A 21866-nucleotide genomic window follows, 5' to 3' on the forward strand; every position below is an offset into this window, starting at 1 on the left:
GGTACCCTTTTTGTCCACTGCCGGCCTAAGGTAGACCTAAAGGACAATCCATTTGTCTTATGACTGCCTCACCTGCTCTCCCCACATTCAGGACATGGCTGGCCTAGCGTAAGCTTACGCCCACAGGCGTCTGGTCATTCCTTTGGGGCAGGGGACTCATGCCAGGGTCTTCTGGGGAAAAAGGCTTTCTAGCACCCCCGAAGGAGCTGATGCAGTCTGAACACATACGGAAGCATCCCATTTGTCACTGTTTCCTCCGGGAACTTTTCTTTAGTGTAAACAATATGGATCTTGTTTCACAACATGACGAACAGAAGCATATGTATTGTGTGATAATGTGAATACCCAATATCACGTTACCTACCTTCTGAGGGGAAGGAACATGGATTGCAGAATGTCAGAAAGTGAATATTAATGATTATTTTAAAAAATATTGACATGTAAATCTGAAAAAAAGTAATTGTATCTTCATGTAGAAAGTTTTTTTAATGAAATAAGAGATGCCTGGAGTCAGGAAGACTCTTCTTCCTGAGTTCAAATCTGGCCTCTGATACTAGCTGTGTAACCCTGGACGAGTCACTCCACCCTGTCTGCCTCAGTTTCCTCATATGTCAAATGATCTGGAGAAGGAAATGACAAACCCTCCATTCTCTTTGCCAAGAAAACACCAGATGGGGAGCCGCAGGGTCAGACGTCACTGAATAAGTCATTTGGGTGTTTGCTGATGCTCAACTTCCTTCATGTATCTTCTGTTATGGCTCTTGCGCAGGTCTGGCCACCTGATCTCCATTCTGGTGCCAATGGATGTTCCTTGTGATGACGTGGGTGCGCTAACAGTGTGTTCTTCACAGGTGGTCGCTGTGTATGGGACTTTGTCAGACTTGCTTTCTGTGGCCAGCAATAAACTTGGAATCAAAGCAACAAGTGTGTATAATGGGAAAGGTGGACTGATCGATGACATTGCCTTGATCAGGTAATTTTTGTCAAACAAATTGAAGTTTTAATGCGCTGCCAGGCCACATTTGGACTTTTTAATTAGTTGATTGCTTCCATGCCATTTCTTTAAAGAGAACCATGCATGTGGGATCTCTGACTAGACCGCTTCTTTTACATTCCCCTAAAAGAACAAAAACTAGGATGCCTTTTTGGTAATCTGGTGAACATAGTTAAAGAAGAATCAAATCAGTGGCTTTTTCTGAGAGTTTATGTAGTAGCTGTTTTCTTTTGTACCAGAGGAGGAGCGTTCTTGTTTTTTCTGTTAGGATGTAAGCACTTTGCAAGTAGGGATTTTTTTCTTTTTTTTTTTATCAGTCATCTGATAGAACATCAGGCCTGGGTCATGTTCAGGTTCAAATGTGACCTCAGACACTGTGTCTATCCCTAAGCAAGTCACTTATCCCTGTTTGCCTAGCCCTTGCCCTTCTGTCTTAGAGTTGTTACTCAGATAGAAAATAGGGGTTTAAGAAAGGTCATTGTGAGTAACAAGGCAGTCACTCATATTACCCAGGTACTCTGGTACAGTGGGCAGGAGGCAGGAGAAGAGGAGCCTGACCAGATGACCTCTAAGCTGTGTCCCTTCCAGCTCTGAGGCCCTGACACCTCAGCTCAGAGCTGACCAAACTCTCTCATGTTCTGGGGCTTGACACAGCGAGGTTAGTAGCATTCCAAAAGCAGGACCTTCTAATGGAAAGTAAAACTCTTCCAGAGAAAGTTTCCACTGCGCCCTCCTGCCCGGTAAAATTGCTCACGCTAGGCTTCCTGGTTAGCGGGCTCTCCTCTCTGGGGCGGACTCCAGTGGAAGAGTGTTGACAAAGACCATGTCAAGCCCCTACGTTTGAGTAGAAGATCAGCAGCAGGCTGAGGGGCAGTTCATTTGGCTCATTCTTCCCTTTTGTTTTCTCAGTGAGTTTTCATTAGCTGATGGCTAGCATAGTTTAGAGGTTTATATAGCTTAAGGAAAGAAAAAAATTCATGGATTAAAAATGAGATATGAGGAAAGGAATGAGGCGACTGTGGTTTTATCCACGTCCTTTGGATGCATAGGTAGATTTTGAATTTTGAAATGAAGTTTACATTCAAATGAATGTTATGTTTCAAGCCCAACAGGTGGCAAAATTCTAACAAAGTATTAAGATTTTGGACAATTTGTTCTTTCAACATTAGTTACGTGAGACCAAGAATTAGCTACCGTATTCATTTTTTTTTTACATTTTTATAATCATATTTCAATATAATTAGTTTTCTTTGTAATGCTGTCTATTTTATGCATTAAAAACATTCTTCTGAGAAGGAATCCCTAGGCTTTGTCAAGCCGCCAAAGGGGGCCAGAACACAGAAAAGATCAAGAACTCTGGATCAAACAACAGAACCAGTTAACTAATGTGATTTTAGAACCAGTTGGAATCAAATTGTACTGACAGGATCTTTTTCCATCCCCAGAGATGATGATGTTCTCTTTGTATGTGAAGGAGAACCCTTTATTGGTAAGTGGCCTAAAGGCTAAATTCTTTTGATAAAATGTTCATTTGGGGCAAAATCTGGCATTATGTCCTGGCATCAGCATTCTGAGTCTGTATCATATGTAATGCCAAAGAAATGACCTTTTGTTGTTGTTGTTGGGAATAACTCTTTTATGTGTTTAAAAATGTTGTGAATAGGTCTAGAAGTAAGAAATAAGATTATTCTGTTTTTTGAGAGTTTAAATTTCTTTTCAGATTTTCTTTGACAGTGATAGTACGGCTGTCTCTCTGACTACACATTTAAGATTTTCCTACTTATATGAGTTTTCTTTCTGACAGTCAATGACAAAGATCCTCTTTTGGAGAAAAAAATGTCTCTTAAATTCAAGAGAAATAATATAATTTTGTCTGTTGAACAAAAAATTTCAAGGCTGCAATAAAAGATTATTTCAGTAAAACTTAAATTTGTTTCATTGTAAACAGTGATAGCTGAGACAGCAGTTGAATGGGTCAGTTTAGAGCAAGGAGCATTCTGGGGCAGGGCCAGTCTTGGAGGAGGATGCCCGTGCACAAACTGGAGACCTTCAGAGTCAGGGAAGAGTGAAGGAGCAGATGGAGAAGGAGGCAAAAAAAGTTTGGTCTAGTTCAAGATTTTCCCTTGAGCTGGCTCTGCCTTTGGGAAAGAAGGAGCAATGTCTTTTTGGAAAACCTTTTGTAGATTATAGAGTTCTTCAGGGTAGCCTAGAAACTTCACCATGTTTCTGGCATTGTTTCTTTTTCTTTTTTTTCCTTTCCTTTTGTTTTGTTTAAACTCTCATCCTCTGACTTGGAATTAGTACTAAGAGGGGCGGCTAGGTGACTCAGTGGATAGAGAGCCAGGCCAATACACAGTACTGATTTTAAAATGGAAGGTAAGGCTTAAAAACAATGGTGGTGGAAGAGGAGGAATAGGAATACTAAGTATTGGTTCTAAGGGAGAAGAAGAGTGGTAAGGGCTAGAAAATAGGAATTAAGTGACTTGTCCAGAGTCATAAAGGTAAGAAGTGTCTGAGGCCAAAAATGAACCCAGGTCCGACATTATTTCTAAGGAAAGACACATTCCTAGTTCCAAATATAATGACTACAGTTTTGGAAACCTGATTTGCCTCCAGCTGAGGGCCTCCTTATCCCTCCACGTGGCTCTACTTTCTTCATGTCTTTGGGAAGTCAAACCTCTTAATTCTTTTATCTATAAATTAGGCTTAATGTTCTTTTGGTTGTCCTGTGCTGAGGGTAGTGAGGTCTCATCTGGAGGGAACTACCAAACTCCTCGTCCTGTCCTTATCTTCTTTATCATCTGTCTAGACCCTCAGGCAGATATGAAACTACCTGAAGGACCAACAGGATCTCATACAGACTGGCTGACTCTAAATGTAGGAGGACGATACTTTACAACCACAAGGTAGGAATACGCCTTCCTGATTCTTTTTAAAGGGCAGTAGACTCCCTAGAGGTCTTTGAATTCCCCTTATTGATTACCTCCCAGATTCTTCAGGTGCTGATTGAATAAATAGCAGCCTGAGATCAGTTTATTCTGGGAATGATTAGGCTACAGAGAACCATTATTTGGGTTCCTTTGGTCTTTCTCCCCTCATTTTTTTGTAGAGGAGACTGAAGTGAAGCAGTTTGTCTAAGGTCTCACAAAGGAAAATGCTAAAAGACTTGATTTGGTCTGGGGAGGAATCTTCTGCACTTTTTCAGAGAAAACATAGGAACTGTGGCAGAGGAGGCTTTCTGGTGTCATCAGTTATGGAGTAGCCTCTACTTTGACAGAAGTAAAGCTCCAAACGTTTTCGATAAGAATTTACTACTTGTTAAAATCAAATTGTTGGGAAGACTGAAAAGCAGTCTGTCAGAAACTTAGCCTACATGGGGATCATTCCAGAGAAATGCCAGGTAGAACCTGCAGAAATGGAACTCACTCAACATTATTGTCTCTCAGCATTATTCCTACCAGGTCAGATCTTGTGCCTTTTTGAGAGAACAGCGGGGATCCACTAGACTCTTGACTAAACAGCTTTTTTTTTTTTTAAGACAAAGGCAAAGTCATTTTTTTCCCCCTGACTTCTTAGGAGCACTTTAGTGAATAAAGAACCTGACAGTATGCTGGCCCACATGTTTAAGGACAAAGGTGAGTAGGATACAGTTTTCCTAGTCTTTGTGGGATCTCTTAATGTGATGACCAGTCACACTTGTAAATTCATTGTCATTTTATGAGATGAACAGTTCTTGCAAGAATTAGTCATGATGGGGGCAGCTGGGTAGCTCAGTGGAGTGAGAGTCAGGCCTAGAGACGGGAGGTCCTAGGTTCAAACCCGGCCTCAGCCACTTCCCAGCTGTGTGACCCTGGGCAGGTCACTTGACCCCCATTGCCCACCCTTACCAATCTTCCACCTATGAGACAATACACCGAAGTACAAGGGTTTAAAAAAAAAAAAAAGAAGAAGAAGAAGATGAATTAGTCATGATACTATACATTTTCTTTTCAAAAACCTAAACTTTTGGTTGAAAATGTTTTTCTTTAATGGGTACACAGGTGCCTGGGGAAATAAACAGGATCACAGGGGAGCTTTCCTAATTGACCGAAGTCCTGAGTATTTTGAACCCATTTTGAACTATCTCCGTCATGGACAGCTTATTGTAAATGATGGCATTAATTTATTGGGTAAGTCTTTCAAAGATGAAATTTCCTTTAAAATCTTTATTGTTTAGGAGACTTTTTCATGTGTTGTGTAGCCAAATTTCCCTTAATTTGAGAAGATGATAGAATTTGCCTGGGCTCTGCCCAGAGAATGCAAGCACTGGCTTGACCCAGGAAGCTAGAAGGGACTAGAGATGGACCATGTGACTGTTTGCTAATACTTGGCTGGCCCAGCGGAGCTCTTTGAAGAGCTAATTGAGGGGTTACTGCCTGGGGGTGGCCCCTCCACCAAAAAAGGATGTAGTCATACTGACAACAAATACAGAACCCTGAAGCATTGCCACAGTCTTGTCTCATGGTCCACCCTTTTACCACATACCATACGTTCTGCCTATGGAGCAAAGCAATTGAAACCAGGGACCTGATTTAGTTCTGATCCAGAAAATAGCATTCCAGTTCTCTGGGGTCCTTCTGATTACATCCACATGGACGAGTATTCGATTCTCCAGCCCAGACTGCAGCTCATCCCTCCCTGCCCCTGCTAGCGCTTGGGGGATAAAGGGGAATTGCCAGCAATCCAGTTCCCCTTGGGGATGGAACAACTGAGCAAAAACGGAGTGAGAAGAACCAGAGACCCAGTAGGTTTGCAGTGGCTGATCTGAAATGCCATCTGCTGATTTTAATCTTTATATCGTTTTTTCTCAAGATTACATCAATATTGGCATGAATTCCATTCCCACCATACTTCTTATCTTTGGAGATAATGGGTTAGGTGTGTTTGACGTATCTCTTGGGCCACAGTGGTGAGAAAGTACAGGCTTTTTCATGAGAGACAATTTCTCCATATTTCATTCATTGTTCTTTTATGTTAAAGTACTGTACCGAATCCGGTCTGGGAGGAGGGAAGCTTGGAGACTTCTGAACTGTTTTTTGCAGGCACCTGTGTATGGGAATCTGAGTTAGAGTTTTAAAATCTTGAACATTAACTCACTATATGGTGGTTTGTTGTGAAGTGACTTCTATATTTCTGTATTTTAACATGTAAGTGTGAGGTTTATTTAAGGGCTTGTGGGGGGTCTGTGGGTGGCCTTGCCATTAGCCTGTATTGTTTTTCTGTGTTTCCCTGGGGCTGAATAAAGATACTGATTATAATAGTGAGGAAAAAAGTCACATGGGAAACTGAGTGGAACATCCATCCTTCTGACACTGCCGTGCTGGTTTTCAGAGCTGGTGACGAGCCGTGCTAAACTTTGCGGGCTTTGACGGCTTCCTGCATGCTAGGGAGTGCTTGTCAGTGTTTCCCCTCTCCCTTGGCATCACCGAACACCCCCGGGGCAGGCGGGCTCTTGGTTTTTCTGGGCACATCTTGGACTTAGGACATGCCTTGTGCTTTTTTCCAGTGTAATTCCTCAAACATACTGAAATGCCCGGCTCTGCAGATGTACTTTTGAGTGATAAACAGTGTTTTCTGTGAGGGCGGAGCAGAGAGGGCCGGCGCTAGCCTAGAGGTCTGGGGAAGCGATGAACAGGCAGAGGGAGGGGAGAGGAGGGCGGCCACTCGGGCCTGGCCCACAGTGCCAGCCGAGCCACAGAGCTAAGGAAGGAAAAATGCTTTCAGCAAACAGAACCGTCCGGTGCCTGTGTGCACTGTGGGGAGAGTCCTGGGCCTGGAGCCAAGGCAGGAGACAAAGCCTGGGGGGCGCTTCACCTCCCTCTGCCTCGCTTTGCTCCTCTGTGAAGTAGGGATCATTCCCAGGTGCTTGTCGGTGACGTATCATTGCTGCTGCCGCCCTTGTCTTGGGTCAGTAGCTAGAAGGGGGAGCGGGAAGGGAAGAGCCAGCAGAGACCTGTGAGGTTGTGGAGGCCTTTGGATGTCGGGCCCAAGAAACCTGAGAGAGGAGGCCGTAGGGAGGAAGAGAGATAAGAGAGCAGAAGGGCCTCCATCACTTTGTGCTCTCTTAAAGGAGCAGAAGGAAGACTGGATTCTAGAAAAGTTTGGACTCATCATCTCTCTTGTCCCTTCTAGCACTGATCTGTGAGCCCTCGATAAACCCCGAGTTACTGACTTGACAGGCTGAGCAAGTGGTGATGCAACCCACAAAAATGGAACGCAGCAAAAAGAGGGAATGCTTCCTTGGGTGAAGTGTTTATTTATTGTAGCATGTCCGATAGCGCTGAAGCCGCCTGGTACTAAGAATTTCAGCAAAAGAATCTCAGATGCCCTCTAATCCGATCCAAAGTGAACAGGAGATCCTCTATTCAGCGGTCTTGTTAAGAAGCTAGGTGACCAAATGGATAGAGGGGCAACCCTGGAGAAAGGAGGTCTGGGGTTCAAATTTTACCTCAGACACTTCCTAGCCCTGTGGCCCTGGGAAAGTCACTTAGCCTCAAGTGCCTTGTCCTTACTGCTCTTCCGCCTTGGAACCAATATTTAGTACTGATTCTAAGTCAGAAGATATGGGGAAAGAAAGAAAGAAAACCTACTACAGTATCGCAGAGGCTAACCCACTGCATTACATTTGCTTCAAGGAAAGCTTTCTCTATGCTAAGTTGAAATTAGGTTGTTTATAACTCCCTTTCCCCAGCCTTTTCTCCTGGGAAAGAACAAATCTTTCTGATCCTTCTTAAATGAAATCGGCTTGGAAAGATCACTTTTTTTTTTTTTAGCAACACTTCCCTCCCTTCTCTGCCCCTTATCTTCTCCAGAATACAAGCATTATTTATTAATTAAGGGATTGCTTTGTGCCAGGCACTCTGCTAACCACTGCAGCAAAAGCCAGTCCCTGCTTTCCAGTCTACCCGGTGAAGCGGCACTCCCCAGGGAGGTGGGCAGCAGAGGTGGGGGTCAGTGGCAGCGGATACCTCAGACCGTGGCTTTGAAAAATTTGAATTTCCTATACAGACATATCGGTCTCTTTAGACAATTCCCAACCCCTTCTTCCCTTTTCTCTCTTAGGAGGATTATTTTTCTGTGTATCTTGTAAGTTTAATTTTTGATAACTTTTCAACACCTTCTGTGTGAAGCATTTCCTGTTTCCCCCAAATGCTAGTACATTCTCTCCCGAGAATACTTAAGTAGGAAAGAAATCCTGTTCTTTACATTGTAGGCCTAGCTGCCAGAAACAACTTACTTATTTAACATTATTCTAAAGCCAAGCTTTTCCAGCCCAGAGAAAGAAATATCCAAATGGAGAGTCTTTCCATGTCCTCAGACATCTCTATCCTAAGAAAATTGAGGGGAAAGATGTAGGAATATTGAACCAGGAAAATGTCATCATATGTTAAGAATTAGTTTGGGGATAACATTCGAGAACAGTAGTTGCCTAGTGTCTGATTACAACTCCTCAGTTCAGGGGCAGCTGGTCGACTCAGTAGATTGACTCAGGCCTAGAGACAGGAGGTCCTGGGTTCAGATCTGGCCTCAGACACATCCCAGCTGTGTGACCCTGGGCAAGTCACTTGACCCCCATTGCCTAGCCCGTACTGCTTTTCGGCCTTGGAGCCAATACACAGTACTGATTCTAAGATAGAAGGTCAGGGAAAGAGAAGAGAAGAGAAGAGAAGAGAAGAGAAGAGAAGAGAAGAGAAAAACTCCTCAGTTCCTTCCTTGACCGCTCCCCTCAAGAACTGAAAGGATCTCTTCCAAAGGCACTACCACATGGAAGATCTGTCTGTCCTGGGAATGGGAAAAACAGTGGTACAAGAGATGGATTGGTGGATGGTGGGCAGGTGGGCGGATGGGTGTTACCGTGTGCCAGGTACTGTGCTAAGTACTAAGAATACAAAGTCAAAGGGAAAAAAGAATCTTTGCCGTCGAGGAAGGTAGATAAGTAGTATAAAAAGTCCAGGGCTGAGCCCAGGTACGAGTAGACATGACCAGCCTGAGTGCTTGCTTAAGAGGTTCCAGGGAAGACATCCCACTAGAAGGTGCCCTCTTTGGTGGGCTTGGTTTCTGCCCTTGATGTGGTTCAGTGGTTTCCAACTCTGTGACCCCATTCAGGAATTTCTTGACAAAGATACTGGGGCACCTTACCAATTCCTCCTCCAGCTCATTTTACAGATGAGGAGGCTGGGGCAAACAGATTGAAGTGACTTGTCCAGGGTCACCCAGCCACTAGTAAGTATCGGAGACCAGATTTGAACTCAGGAAGATGAGTCCTCCTGACCCCAGACCTCGTGCTCTATCTGCTGCTCCAACTAGCTGCCATCCTTAATCCATTTTCCTAAAACAGTGATGGGCTAACTTTTTAAAGAGAGGGCCAAAGGAAAGGAAATACTCATCTGTCAATCTGTTTCTAAGGCAATTCTTTCAAAGTTTCATTGTATTGTATCCTACTCCTTGTATTCATCAGATTAAAAATAATGTCCCACAGCCGGATAGAACATTTCTGGGGGCTGCATCTGGCCCGCAGTCCATAATTTACCCATCACTGGCCAAAAAGAAGCCTTTTGTCTTTAACTCACTACTCACCTTGCTAAGAGCCTAGAGGGGAGTTTTAGATTAGAGAAATATTTATTTCCTACTTTTATTAGAAACAAAGGTTTTGAGAAGCAGCTCGGTGACACAGTGGCTATTCAACCTGGGCAAGCCACTCAACCATTCGGCTAGCCCTTAACCCTTCTATCCTAGAGTTTTTATTGACAGAAAATAAGGTTTTTTAAGGTTTGGGGTAAACTTTCATACCTGCTCCCATCTCCTAAATAAAATCCCCCAAGTGGTCATCCTGCCTTTGCTTGAAAGCTTCCAATGTCAGGGGAACCCCTTAGTGCCCATGTCAGCCTGGTCTACTTTGGAGCAACCCAAATTGCTAGAAGTTTTCTTGGAAATCTGGCCTAAATTTGTCTCACAGAATTCACTTATGATACCCGACTCTGCCCTCTATCCAAAAAGAGCCCGAGGAGTCATTTAAAACAAAAAGTCCCCATGCAGTTAGTTAGGTACATATCGTAGTGATGTCTAACAACTGTGGATCAGCTCCCACTTGGGGCAGAAAGGATGGGCCAGTGCAATTTGGGAAGTTTTTGGTTTTACTAGCAAAATGTCAGTGAAAGGCACAGCTATTAAGGAATGGTAGCACAGCGAAGAAAAGCTGTTTGAGCCCCCTCCCAGCGTGCCTGGAAGCTGCTGTGGCTCCTAGATCTGATCACACAGATTTCCCTGACCTCGCTCTACAAGAAGTGCTTGGAGAATGGGGGCAGAGGACCGAGAGTGCCGGACTGAAGTCAGAAACTGAATCCAAGTCTTGCCTCTGGCAGTAACTGTGCAGACCCGGCCACGTCATAGCGGGACTGATTTCCAGGAGAAGGAACCTGGGAAATCGTCTGGTTCAGTCTGTATCCTGGAGGTGAGGAAGCCGAGGCTCGTCCATGATCTCGTAGGTAGTAAATGTCAGAAATGGAGAAGGAGGGGATCAGGAGTCACAGTGGTCTGCAGAGAGCTCAGAGAGGATGAAGCCTGAGAAATGGCCATTAAGTGGCAAGGAAGAGATCCCTGGGGACTGGTGAGAGGAAGGCAGCTGCTCTCCATGATCTCCAGGAGGTTTAGAAGAAAGTGAAAAGAAAAAAAGTGGATGTAGGAGTGGTAGATTGCTTTGTGAAGGATTTAATTGTAAGAGAGAAGAGAAATTTGGGATAGTAACTAGTGGGAATGGAAGGATCAAATGAGTAGATTTTTTGAGAATGGGAGAGACTAGCTGTATGACTCTGGGCAAGTCACCTAACCCCCACTGCCTAGCCTCTATCACTCTTCTGCCTTGTGTTAACTCTTAAGACAAAAGGTGAGGGGTTTTATAAAATAAATAAATGTTTTTAATGGCAGATAAATGGACATATTTCTAGGCAAGGAGGCATCCTTAATAACCCTAATAGGGAGAGATTAACACTTGATGAGAAGCTGAATAACCCTGAGCAAGTCACTTGACCTCCATTGCCCAGCCCTTACCGCTCTTCTGCCTTAGAACAAACATACCGTATTGATTCTAAGACGGACAGTAAGTGTTTTTAAAAAGGAAAGGAAAAGCAGCTGATCAGGAGGCAGGCATGCAACCATTCTTTCAGAGCTGTCTTAACTGAATCCGTTTTTACCATCATCTCAATCTGTGAGGGGTGAGGACGGGGGGGGGGGGGGGGCTTTTTATTCCTCTCATTTCTGTTTTGAAGGGTCAGTGAAGTTTTAGGGCTTTCTATAAATTGAATATTTTTCTCCAAATTCCAGTCAAGCAATTACTATAATTCTACCCATATTTGTTAATGAGGATTGCTGTCCTCTGGCTTCATAATGACAAAAATGCTCAGAAATATGTTTTAAAAGTACATGTTTATTTGTGTAATCAGAATCTGAATTTCAATCCAGTCCAGTAGCCGGTCAGCTGCCTTTTTCCTTGTACAAAGTAAAATCTTTTTTTTTTTTTTTTTTTTTTTTTTTTTTGGTTCCAAGGTTCTTCTTATCTTTGAGAATGTTCATTTTGGGAATATGCTGAACATTATGAATTTCTTTTCAATGTTGAATAGTGATCTGCTGGACATTGTCTCCTTTATGAATCCTGCATTAAATGAAAAAAGATTCTAGATAAATGATGACTGCTCCTTTATTTATTTATTTGTTTGTTTTTTTTGGTCATTTTTTGGTAGGCGTGTTAGAAGAAGCCAGGTTTTTTGGTATTGATTCATTGATTGAACATCTGGAAGTGGCAATAAAGGTACTTTTTAATGTTTACTTCGAGTACATAAGTATTTAGAACACCCTTACAGGTATCATAGCTAGGTCAGAAAAAAACCACTGACATTCATGTTTGCTTTTTAAAGAATTCTCAACCACCAGAAGACCATTCCCCAATATCTCGGAAGGAGTTTGTCCGGTTCCTGCTAGCCACACCAACCAAGTCAGAATTGCGTTGCCAGGTACTCAAAGCAGCCTTTAGCAAAGTTATTAGTCAGTCAGTGTGATGTTTTTAGAAAACCTCTTATTAAATCTTGTGTATTGTTTTTAATTTAGTTTAATTTCCTTTTGAATTCAGGTTAAAAATCCTAAACATATCAGCATTATGTCCCAAACAGTGGTTTCTTTTTCTTCCTTTTCCTAAAAATATTTGATTTACTTAAATGACTAATATTATAATACTAACATATTATTTATAAATTCATATTATTATGCTTATGTAATATATATAATACTAACAAACTCTTGAATTCCTAAATAATGCAGTCTCCTCATCAGTGCAAAATACGCCAGTGAAGAGTAAGGCTCCCCTTAGCTATTGGTTGAATCACTAGATTGCAATCTCTTTCGTGTCATAACATTGCTTGGAGCAGACGCAGAAGGTTCTTTTTTGTTACAAACCTTCGCCATTCACTGAATGGACAAGATAACTTAAAACCTGTTCCTAGTTTAACTTCAAAGCATTTAAGAACACAGGAGAGGCCGGGGTTCTTACAGAATGTTGCCATTTACAGAGGGAACACTCGGTGGCCGCTCCGTGTTCCTCCGTGTCCACGGGGCTTCTCTGTGGCTTACAAGTGGAACCTTAAACACAGGGTTCGGGTTCCCTGGGGAGAGCTGATTTGTCGCTTCCTTTAGGGGCTAAACTTCAGTGGTGCTGATCTTTCTCGTCTGGACCTTCGATACATCAACTTCAAGATGGCCAATCTAAGTCGCTGCAACCTCGCGCACGCTAACCTCTGCTGTGCGAATCTCGAGCGAGCCGACCTCTCCGGATCCGTGCTGGATGTAAGAATGACTTTACTCCTTCCCCAGGGTGGGGACACTTTCTCTGTGGGTCCCCAACACTCGGAGCTTGGTCTCTCTTGCCTCTCCATCCTGGCTTCTCTGGCTTCCTTTAGGGTCAGTGGAAGGCCCTCCCTCCCTCCCTCAGCAGGAGCCTCTCCCCAGGCCACAGCCTTAGGGCCCTTCCCATGATGGTGTCTCCAGGCTGGGCTCCATCGTGGCTTTACATGCTGCCTTTGCTGTTAGCCTAAGAGCTCCCTGAGCACAAGGTCTGTTTTGTGCCTAGTCCAGAGCCCGGCCCCCAGGGGTGCTCCCCTCAATCCTGGCTGACTTGTCATCTTGTTGGCCTAGAAGCAAGGAGCAGGGGTCAGTGGTTTCATTAAGATGTTATTAAGGGGCAGCCGGGTAACTCAGTGGATGGAGAGCCAGGCCTGGACACGGGAGGTCCTAGGTTCAAATCTGGCCTCAGACACGTCCCAGCCGTGTGACCCTGGGCAAGTCACTTGACCCCCATGGCCCACCCTGACCACTCTTCCACCCAGGAGCCAATACACAAAAGTTAAGGGTTAAAAAAAAAAAAAAAGATGTTATTAAGGGGCTTCTGGGTGTCTGGCTTTGGAGAGGACAGAAGGGGAGCAGGACCTGCTCTCCAGGAGCCTCTGTCGAGGCCACTCTTGAGACGCCATGTGTGTGTGTAAGTACATGTACACTAGCTTCCTTTTTCTTAAACTCTCACCTTGCTTAGAATTGATGCACGCTATGAATTGCAACATGTCAGTCACATAGCTAGTTAGTGTCTTGAGGTTAGATTTGAACCCAGGACCTTCTGTCCATGGGCACCCAGCCACCCTTTCTAATGAGGCTATCTATCTAATGAGCCGTGCCTAAGATACCTAATTTGTAGCAAACCAAGGCAAAAGGTCCCCCATCAGAACCAGAGGACCAGGAAAGCTTGGGGACTCAGTGGGTAGAGTTCAGGGCCTGGAGTTGGGAGGTCTTGGGTTCCAATTTGGCCTCGGATGCTTCCTAGCTGTGTGACCCTGGGCAGGTCACTTAACCCCATGGCCTGACCCTCACTGCTCTTCTGTCTTAGAGCTGATCCTGAGCCAGAAGGTGAGAGTTAAAGCCTGGAGGACCCAGGGCTGACTTGGAGGTTTGGGAAGGGATGAGGGTCAGCTTGGGCAGAGCCAGGAAGGAAAAGCCGAGGGGAGAGGTAATTAGTCATTAGAGCGACCGGCACTGGCATCAGCTCTGCTTCTTTAGCATCCCCGAGGTCATGGGGCAGCCGGAGGCTAGACGAGGCCTGGCATCCCGAAAGGGCGACCAAGAAGCCATGGAAAGGGGCAGCAAGTAAGAGGTCCAGTGGGAGAGCAGGCAGATAGAACCTTGAGGTCTGGAGTATGGGTCCCAGGGGACCAGGATGGAGCAAACGGAGTCAGAAATAAGGAGAGAAGACCCTGCCCTCCGTCATCAGAGGCTCCGTGCCCACAAGAGAAAGCTTGGGACCAGAGCCCGGAAATGGGCTGAGAGCTGGAGGAAGAAAATGGCGGCAAGGCAGAGTGAGGAAATGACAGGGCCAAGGACACACATTGGAGCAGCGCCTCTCTGAGGCCCCACTAAGGGTGGAGAGTGCGGTGTCTCCGTGGGACAAAGAGGCTGTGCAGTAGGGCCAGTGTCTGGAGAGGTGGGGGGCCCAGGACGGGGGGATCGGGTCATGGACCCTTTCCCATCCATTCATTATGTCCAGGGGAGGGAGGCAGGCGGCAAAGGGTTCGAGGAGCCCAGACGGCTTCTCTAAGGACCTGAGCGAGGAAGAGTCTGAAGCGGAAGAGCACCAGACGCTTATCGAGTTCGGGGTGACTCGCCAGAGGCTCCTCGGAGGTGCGCAGCCTCTCATCGGCCCTGCCGGAAGCGCTGTGCTGCCCCTCAGGGTGCACGTGCTGTTCCTGCTCCTTTACTGGTGTGGTCCTAAACTGACCAGTCTGAATCCCAGAGCGCTGAGCCTGTCTCACTGCGCAGCCGCAGAGCCCCAGCATCCCCAGCGCTGCTGTGGGCAGGGCCGGGGGCGGGGCCTGTAGGGAAAGCCCGGGGAGGCGGCTGCAGTTGGGCCTCCCCCCCTCACGTGACCCTTCCGTCCTTCCGCCCACAGTGTGCCAACCTGCAGGGGGTGAAGATGCTTTGTTCCAACGCCGAAGGGGCCTCCCTAAAGCTGTGTAACTTCGAGGATCCTTCGGGCCTTAAAGCCAATTTGGAAGGTGAGCTTTCACTTCAAGGCCTTTAGGGGAGGGAATGGTGAGGGCTCCCAACCTGGAGCCGGGAAGTCCTAGGTTCAAACTTGCCCTCAGACACCTCTTGTCGGGCGCCCTTCACCCTGTTTACGTAGCCCTTGCCCTGCTGTCGCAGAGCCGTTACTAAGGTTTACAGGAAGAAAGAAGATCCAGCCTCAGCCGCCTGGTTGCCCCTTGCCCGAGGGCCAGTCATTTCACTTGTGTTTATCTCAGTTTCCTCATCTGTGAGACGGGGATAAAAATGGCACCTCCCGCCCCCCTTCAGGGAAGATCAAATGAGATAATCATTGTACTTAGCAAGGTGCCTGGCACACAGTAGGTGCTTAAAGACTAGACACACAGCGAGCAAGACCTTCTTCCCTCCTTATAATGCTCATCAGCAGGGAGGAACTCTGCTCACCAAAGTATTCGTGTTGGCATGTAGAACTATAGCATACATGATTGGTGTAGTTGATATCATATTGGTATTAATGCATGCTAAAAATAAAATTTCATACTTTTCCTAAAAAAAGAATTTTCATTGTCAGTAAACAAACTACTTTTTGTTTCCACGTGTCTCAGCTTAAAACGAATCACCCCAAAATCAGAAGGGAGAGGAGGGGTATCACAGTTACATTACCAAAGTGATTGTTTGAGCCTGATGGACAAATATTCTGCGCATTTATGTTCCAAGCTCACAAATCTTAAGAAAGATTTTGTTATTAGCTTGTAACTCAGATTAAATGTTTTCCAATTTGTGTCAGCAGTTCAAGAAACTAGGCCTTGCCTATCAATTGAATCATAAATATTCATAAGATAGAATAGTGTCCTTTGTAATCTCATGTTTTACACGTTTAAAAACATGGATTTTACCTGATTGTTTAAGACTGTTATTTAAAAACAGCGTAGTCTTTCATGCTCAGATAATTATTTACTAAAATTCCACTTTATTCCAATAAAAAGTGTCTCTCTTTTTGCCCCCTTGCATTTTGAAAATTTGCTAATCCTGCTACAGTTCTGGAAGGTGGAAGTCCAGTGACCATAAACTGTTGGCAAAATGTCATTCCTCCAGGTGCTAATTTGAAAGGTGTGGATATGGAGGGAAGCCAGATGACAGGGATCAATCTTCGCGTTGCTACATTAAAAAATGCAAAATTGAAGAACTGTAATCTTCGAGGAGCAACCCTAGCAGGAACAGATTTAGAGGTGAGCTGTCCAGGAATGCTTTGATGTCTGGTTATTGATATTCTGAACAAGAGAGTTGGTGCCACGGAGCCTCCAGTAATTTCCTGCCCAACCAGAAGGAGAGTTTTCATTTCAATTGCATTTTTAAGTGAATAATATTTGTTTTATATGACCTACTGTCCTTTCCCTATTCTCCTTCCAGAGAGGCATCCCACATAGCAAAAGGGGGGGAAAGTGAAGAATTCTGACATTATATTCATAATTGCATGTCTGTGGTCTCTACCTCTGCAATGAAGTAGGAGGAACAAGTCTTTAAACATGTTTTACAAAGCAGGTGTTAGCTCTGTGATATAAATGTAGATACATCCATAGCTGGAGATCACGTGTGTGTGTGTGTGTGTGTGTCTGATTGATTTACATTCATATTTATGAACATGTATGTGTATGTATGTTACTGATATGAAAATGTTTCATTCTTTGTTTCATTCTTTTTCCTGTTTTCCCCGAGGCCTTCACACAGGTGACCTAAACAGGAGCCGTAGTATTCCAAATTCTGCTCGTAAGATAAATTCAACAATAGGACCAAATTCCTTAAGTGAAGACATTTCAGTGACATCTATGTTTAGCATCAGATTCAGGATAAACCTTGGCAGTTGATCTCCATTTCCAGACTTAACCCCAATGCCAAACTGACACCCAACCTTGAATCGGCTATCTTAAAACATAGAATATTTGCTTCTCTATATACTAAACTGGCAGTGAGAAGTCTAACCACCAAGCCTCAATGACTGGATATCAAATCAGTGTTACCTTGACTTGGTGTAAAGGGGGGGGGCAGTAATGTAAGGGGTTAAAATTAAAGGATTGGACTTATTTAAGAGTTATTTAAGAGTATGGTCCAAAGGGATAAATTACTCATTTCCAAATGATTTTTATAGTAATTTATTTACAATAGGAGAGAAAGTGAAAGTAGAGAAATGGGAAAGAGAGCAGAGTAAGAGATTTAGCTCAATGAGCCAGACTATGTGCTCAAGCCCTGGTTTACTCCTGCAGGGCTCCAGTAGCCCCAGCCAGAGACCTATGGGTCAGTTAACAAGAGTTTTAGCTACAAGACCTCCTCCTAGACGAGGGACCTCTCCTGGGGGCTAGTACCTCCAGGAAAGGCCAGGGAAGGGAGTCAGCCTTTTTCACTCACCCATGTGATAGTTCTAAGGAGAAATACAAAGCAGTCTAAGGTCCTCAGCCAGAGCTCCTCCAGAGTCCAAGGCAAAAAAGCCCTGTTGCAGGAAGTTCTGGCCACTTTTAAAGACGATTCCTTTCATCACTTCCTATGCCTTCCTCCCACTTTACATGAATCAATTACAGCTAAAGCTTTGCTTAGGATTGCCCAGGGGGCAGTCAGTCAATTCTGATTCATCATCCACTATTGCACATGTGGTCACAGACCTCCCCCACTTAAGGATAAGCGGGGTGTTTACACTTCTGGTGATTAAATCTAAAAATGGGCAGGGGAGAGTTAATCCCATCTTCACATTGGCCTGACTTGGACATATACAGAGAGGTACTGACCAGTAAGCTTAGTTTGACCTTCATGAGAGTTCCTGGGATTTAAATATCATCCAGATGGAAAACTAGTTTGTTTATTTTGATGGGAAGTAGATCATGTTTTAAAAAGAAAAGGGGGAGGCGGGGTGAGCTTGGGGTCTGGCATAGGGCCTAGTCGCAACAGGGGTCCCCAATTTTTATCTTAAATTTGTATTGTCCAGAGTATAGAATCCCTTCTTTCCTACTGCCCTAAGCTCATTAGACATCTTAGGGCTTTGTAGTGTAAATGTCCATGCTGGAGTCCTATAGTCATTTGGTCTTAAAAACTGATGTGGTTGATTGTAGGGTGGCAACCATTGGCATTCCTTCCTTTTGTTAGGGCTTCTTAATGTGGGATCTGTAAACTAGAATGGAGAAAAAAATTACCTCTTTATTTTAACAAAGCTAGTTTTCTTTGTAATCTATTATTTTATGTGTATAAAAACATTGATTTCACCTGATTGCTTAAGACATCATGGCAAAAAAAAAAAAGTTGTTAAGGGGTTTGCAATTAAATTAGAAGTTTTACTCTTTTAAAAAAAAAAATAACCTTTACCTTCTCTCTTAGAATAAGGGGTAGGCAATTGGAGTTACACGACTTGCCCAGGGTCACATGGCTAAGACATGTTCAAAGTCAAATTTGAACCCTGGTCTTCCTAACTCCAGGCCTGGCACTCTTATCTGCTGTGCTCCTACCATTTGTTTAGAGCATCACCACCAAACCCTTCCTTTTTCACTTTTGTGTGTCCCTGTGATAAACAACCAAATCCTTTGCCGAAGTGGTTACCAGATTCCTCAAGTGAAACTCAAGTAACCACATCTTCCATTGGAGTTGGCATTTGCTTCCAAGAATATGGGAAGGATAATGGAGTGAGAAGCAAAATGGAATGCAAGTCCTGGTTTGGACACATACTTTGTTACCCTGGGCAAGTTATTAACCCCCTAAATTCGTGCCTCTATGTGCTTATTTGTGGGATGCGGATAATGACGTGGCTTTGCCTATGTCCTAGGGCTTTGCGGGCTATGAGGTGCCAGGTAGAAGCAGCTCTCTTTTGTGCTCATGTTAGTCATCACTAGTGTTTTGTATATCGTCTTCAGATTTTCATTGGCTTTTGTTGTTACCTTATAGAATTGCGATCTCTCGGGCTGTGACCTCCAAGAAGCCAACCTGCGAGGCTCCAATGTCAAGGGCGCCATCTTCGAAGAGATGCTGACCCCATTGCACATGTCCCAGAGCGTCAGATAAGAAGCCCCCTTGAGGGGTGACTGTAGGTGACTGATCTCGAACCAGAGGAGATGGGAAGTGTTTTCCTTGTGACACATTTTTCTCCACCTACTCAATAGTCTAGAAGAAATAACACTGTAAAAGAATTACAAAGCAGTTAGACAATAATGTATATTCTCAGTAGTGCCTAAGGGAAAAAAAATCTCACTTTTTTCCCTCACGTTGTAAAGAGGAAGCATTTACTTAATAGCCGACTGAACATTAGCTTCTCTTGCTGCCTTTCTGAACGGGCTGGGAGCCTTTGCCTGGCCTTATGGTCAGGAATAGGATATAATAGTATCTTTGCTTTTAAATAGGCATGTTATGGAAACACCATCTTGGTTTGAAATTCATTGAGGGTTTTAATTTATGAAAAGCACAACATATGCAATTATTTATTGAATTTCTAGATGCAATATGGATATTTAAACTGTTAAAAGTTTGTGCAATTAAGGGGGGAAGTTGTCGAGGTTACAGCTAGCTTTAGAGTTGCTGCTGTTCCTTTAATGGCCTGTATATGAATGTGGTGGGGCCAGACTCCCCAAGCCTCTCTTTTCAGGTACATTTTCATAATGTTTATTTTTTTTGAGCAACACAACAGCTAAACTAAAGAAATTCTCAGTTCTAACTGAGGGGGTGGGGAGTGGGGGGGAGACTTCATTCTCTCTCTTTGAATTCAGGTGATGGGATGGAGCAGACGTCTTTTAAAGTGTGCCAGGAGTGAGTGTGAAGAACGTCTTCCTTCTCAGCAGGGGCGTTTGCTATGGCTCCAGCATTAGTGGGTATTCCTGCTTGGCTCTAAGCAAGGTTCTCCCCATCCCCAAAGCAGACAGTTAATTGATTTGCACAGGCCTGGTTATCTCCTACAGTCAAGCATGTAAAGATGCTTGTATAACCAAAAAAAAAAAAATCAAGGTGCATCAATAATAGTCATTCACCGCAGGTGCTGATCAATGTAGACAATCACCGCGTAGGAGGGTGGTGAATCGAATCCAAATCCATTGCTGAGTGTTGGGAAATAGGAAGGAAGAGGTGAGCGTGTGTTCTTGGGAGTCAGAGCAGTCCAGACTCCACTGTGGGGCTCAACGCTGGTCACCTCCCCCCAAAGGGTGGCGGCCGATGCCAGATTCAGGCGGTCAGTCTGCCCCGTGGCCCTTCCTGCCCCCATTCTAGCTCTCCCAAGGCCGGGCAGCAAGCCAAGAAACAGGAGGAAGGCCTTAGGTTCTCTTCATGTTGTCTAGTCTTTTCTACATATGCAAAGCTTTCCTTCGCGAGAAAGAGCGTGTGCGGAGGGAGAGATCAGACCTCGGGAGCTGTGGGAAAGCGACTTCAAAAATGAATTATTTTCTTTGCTTTATCATTTTTTATCAAGACAGAGAAGTAGAATATTGTATTGAAAGAGATCTATTTTCATAATCAGTCTGTGTATAAATTATATTTAAATAATTCATTTCCCTGTCTGTGGTAAGTCCAGAATGCATTCTTCGTTCACCCAAAGGTACCTCTTAGGACATGACTTTACACTGCAGAAGGCGCGAGACCTGCTCTGTTTCAAATCTGCAGATTTCAAGTCTAATGTAATGTGTATTAATAAAAAAAAAAAGGCAATCCGAAACACCGACCATGACCAGGAGCTTCTTGGCTCGCGTCTGAATTGATTTTTCAAAAACCCTCGATGGTGTGTGTGCTGGGGCCGGGGCTGGCAGGGGTGCAGGGAAGCAGCTTCATCCAGGGCCCATGGCAAGAGCCAAGACCGACCCTGCAGGTTCTGACCTTCTGCCTTGAATCAGTACTAAGTAATGAGGGATTTATACTATTGAGGGAATTATACTAACTTGATTCTAAGACAGGAGCAAGAGGGCAGCTGGGCAATGGTTAAGTGACTTGTCCAGGGTCGTGTAGCTAGGAGGTATCTAAGGCCCGATTAGAGCCAAGGTCCTCCCATCTCCAGCCCTGGCTCTCCATCCACTGAGCTACCTGTAATGGTGAGGCACCAGGGATGTTAACTATTATTATTAAGATGTAATCTAAATGGTTTGTGGGTTCACACTGGGTTGAAGGAGAGACAGGACCAACCAGGATAGGGAGACCAGGGTTTACTGCCAAGCTGTTAACTGTCACAGGAATGGCAGTTAGGGCCAACAGTCACTCAGCCCACCTAGGCCAGGGTCTATGGAACCAGCAGGCAACAGGTAAAAGTTTATAACAGTTTAATTGAGGGAAACAACAATAAAGGACGGGAATAAGGGATTCTATACTTGCAACCTAAGGGCAAACCACAGGGGCAGGGGAAGGACTTGACCACACTATTCTGTTGACCTAAGCCAGGCAGGGCCCAAAGGAAGCAGTACTGAAGTCACAGGGAAGCTCCTCCAAACCTGGTTCCAGCCAGTTTTGGTCAGTTCAGCTAAAGGGCCTGAGGATGGCTTCAATTGGGGTCTCAGGGTAAATCCAAGGATGGTCACAGGATGCCAGGAGCCAACTCCACCAGGACAGGTGATCCAAGGTACCCAGGTAGGGAGAGTGAGTTTGCCATGCTGTCCACCAGATCCCAAACCACTTCCCCACTTGGTGCAGGTCTGTTGTCCACTGCTGAAAGCCTCCACCTCTCAGGATCCCAGGGAATCTGGATGCAGTTTTGCCCTAACTCTGAGATCTCCTAGGGTTAGCAACAGTTATGTCCCCAACTACTATGGAGTCTCTC

General features: G+C 44.6%; 1 protein-coding gene across 1 annotated transcript; it reads left to right on the forward strand.

The window, feature by feature from the left end:
* The first annotated feature begins 732 nt into the window (after positions 1 to 732).
* KCTD9 (potassium channel tetramerization domain containing 9) lies at positions 733 to 20743 on the forward strand. Its single transcript, XM_044663015.1, has 11 exons — positions 733 to 973; positions 2440 to 2483; positions 3804 to 3900; positions 4571 to 4629; positions 5035 to 5163; positions 11770 to 11837; positions 11944 to 12039; positions 12716 to 12865; positions 15012 to 15117; positions 16202 to 16335; positions 19028 to 20743. The coding sequence occupies exons 1-11, from the start codon at positions 741 to 743 to the stop codon at positions 19142 to 19144; spliced, it is 1233 nt and encodes a 410-aa protein (XP_044518950.1). The 5' UTR covers positions 733 to 740; the 3' UTR covers positions 19145 to 20743.
* Positions 20744 to 21866: the final 1123 nt, after the last annotated feature.

This window comes from Gracilinanus agilis, chromosome 2 (genome assembly GCF_016433145.1).
Source record: "Gracilinanus agilis isolate LMUSP501 chromosome 2, AgileGrace, whole genome shotgun sequence".
In the NCBI taxonomy this organism is placed as follows: domain Eukaryota; kingdom Metazoa; phylum Chordata; class Mammalia; order Didelphimorphia; family Didelphidae; genus Gracilinanus; species Gracilinanus agilis.

What these genes read in the sequence shown, in the direction of transcription:
- KCTD9 (XM_044663015.1), top strand. Translation starts at nt 741, where the DNA reads ATGTATCTTCTGTTATGGCTCTTGCGCAGGTCTGGCCACCTGATCTCC. An exon ending in TGAAGGAGAACCCTTTATTG is followed by an intron (nt 2,484 to 3,803) that starts GTAAGTGGCCTA and finishes TCATCTGTCTAG; the next exon opens with ACCCTCAGGCAGATATGAAA. An exon ending in CCACATGTTTAAGGACAAAG is followed by an intron (nt 4,630 to 5,034) that starts GTGAGTAGGATA and finishes ATGGGTACACAG; the next exon opens with GTGCCTGGGGAAATAAACAG.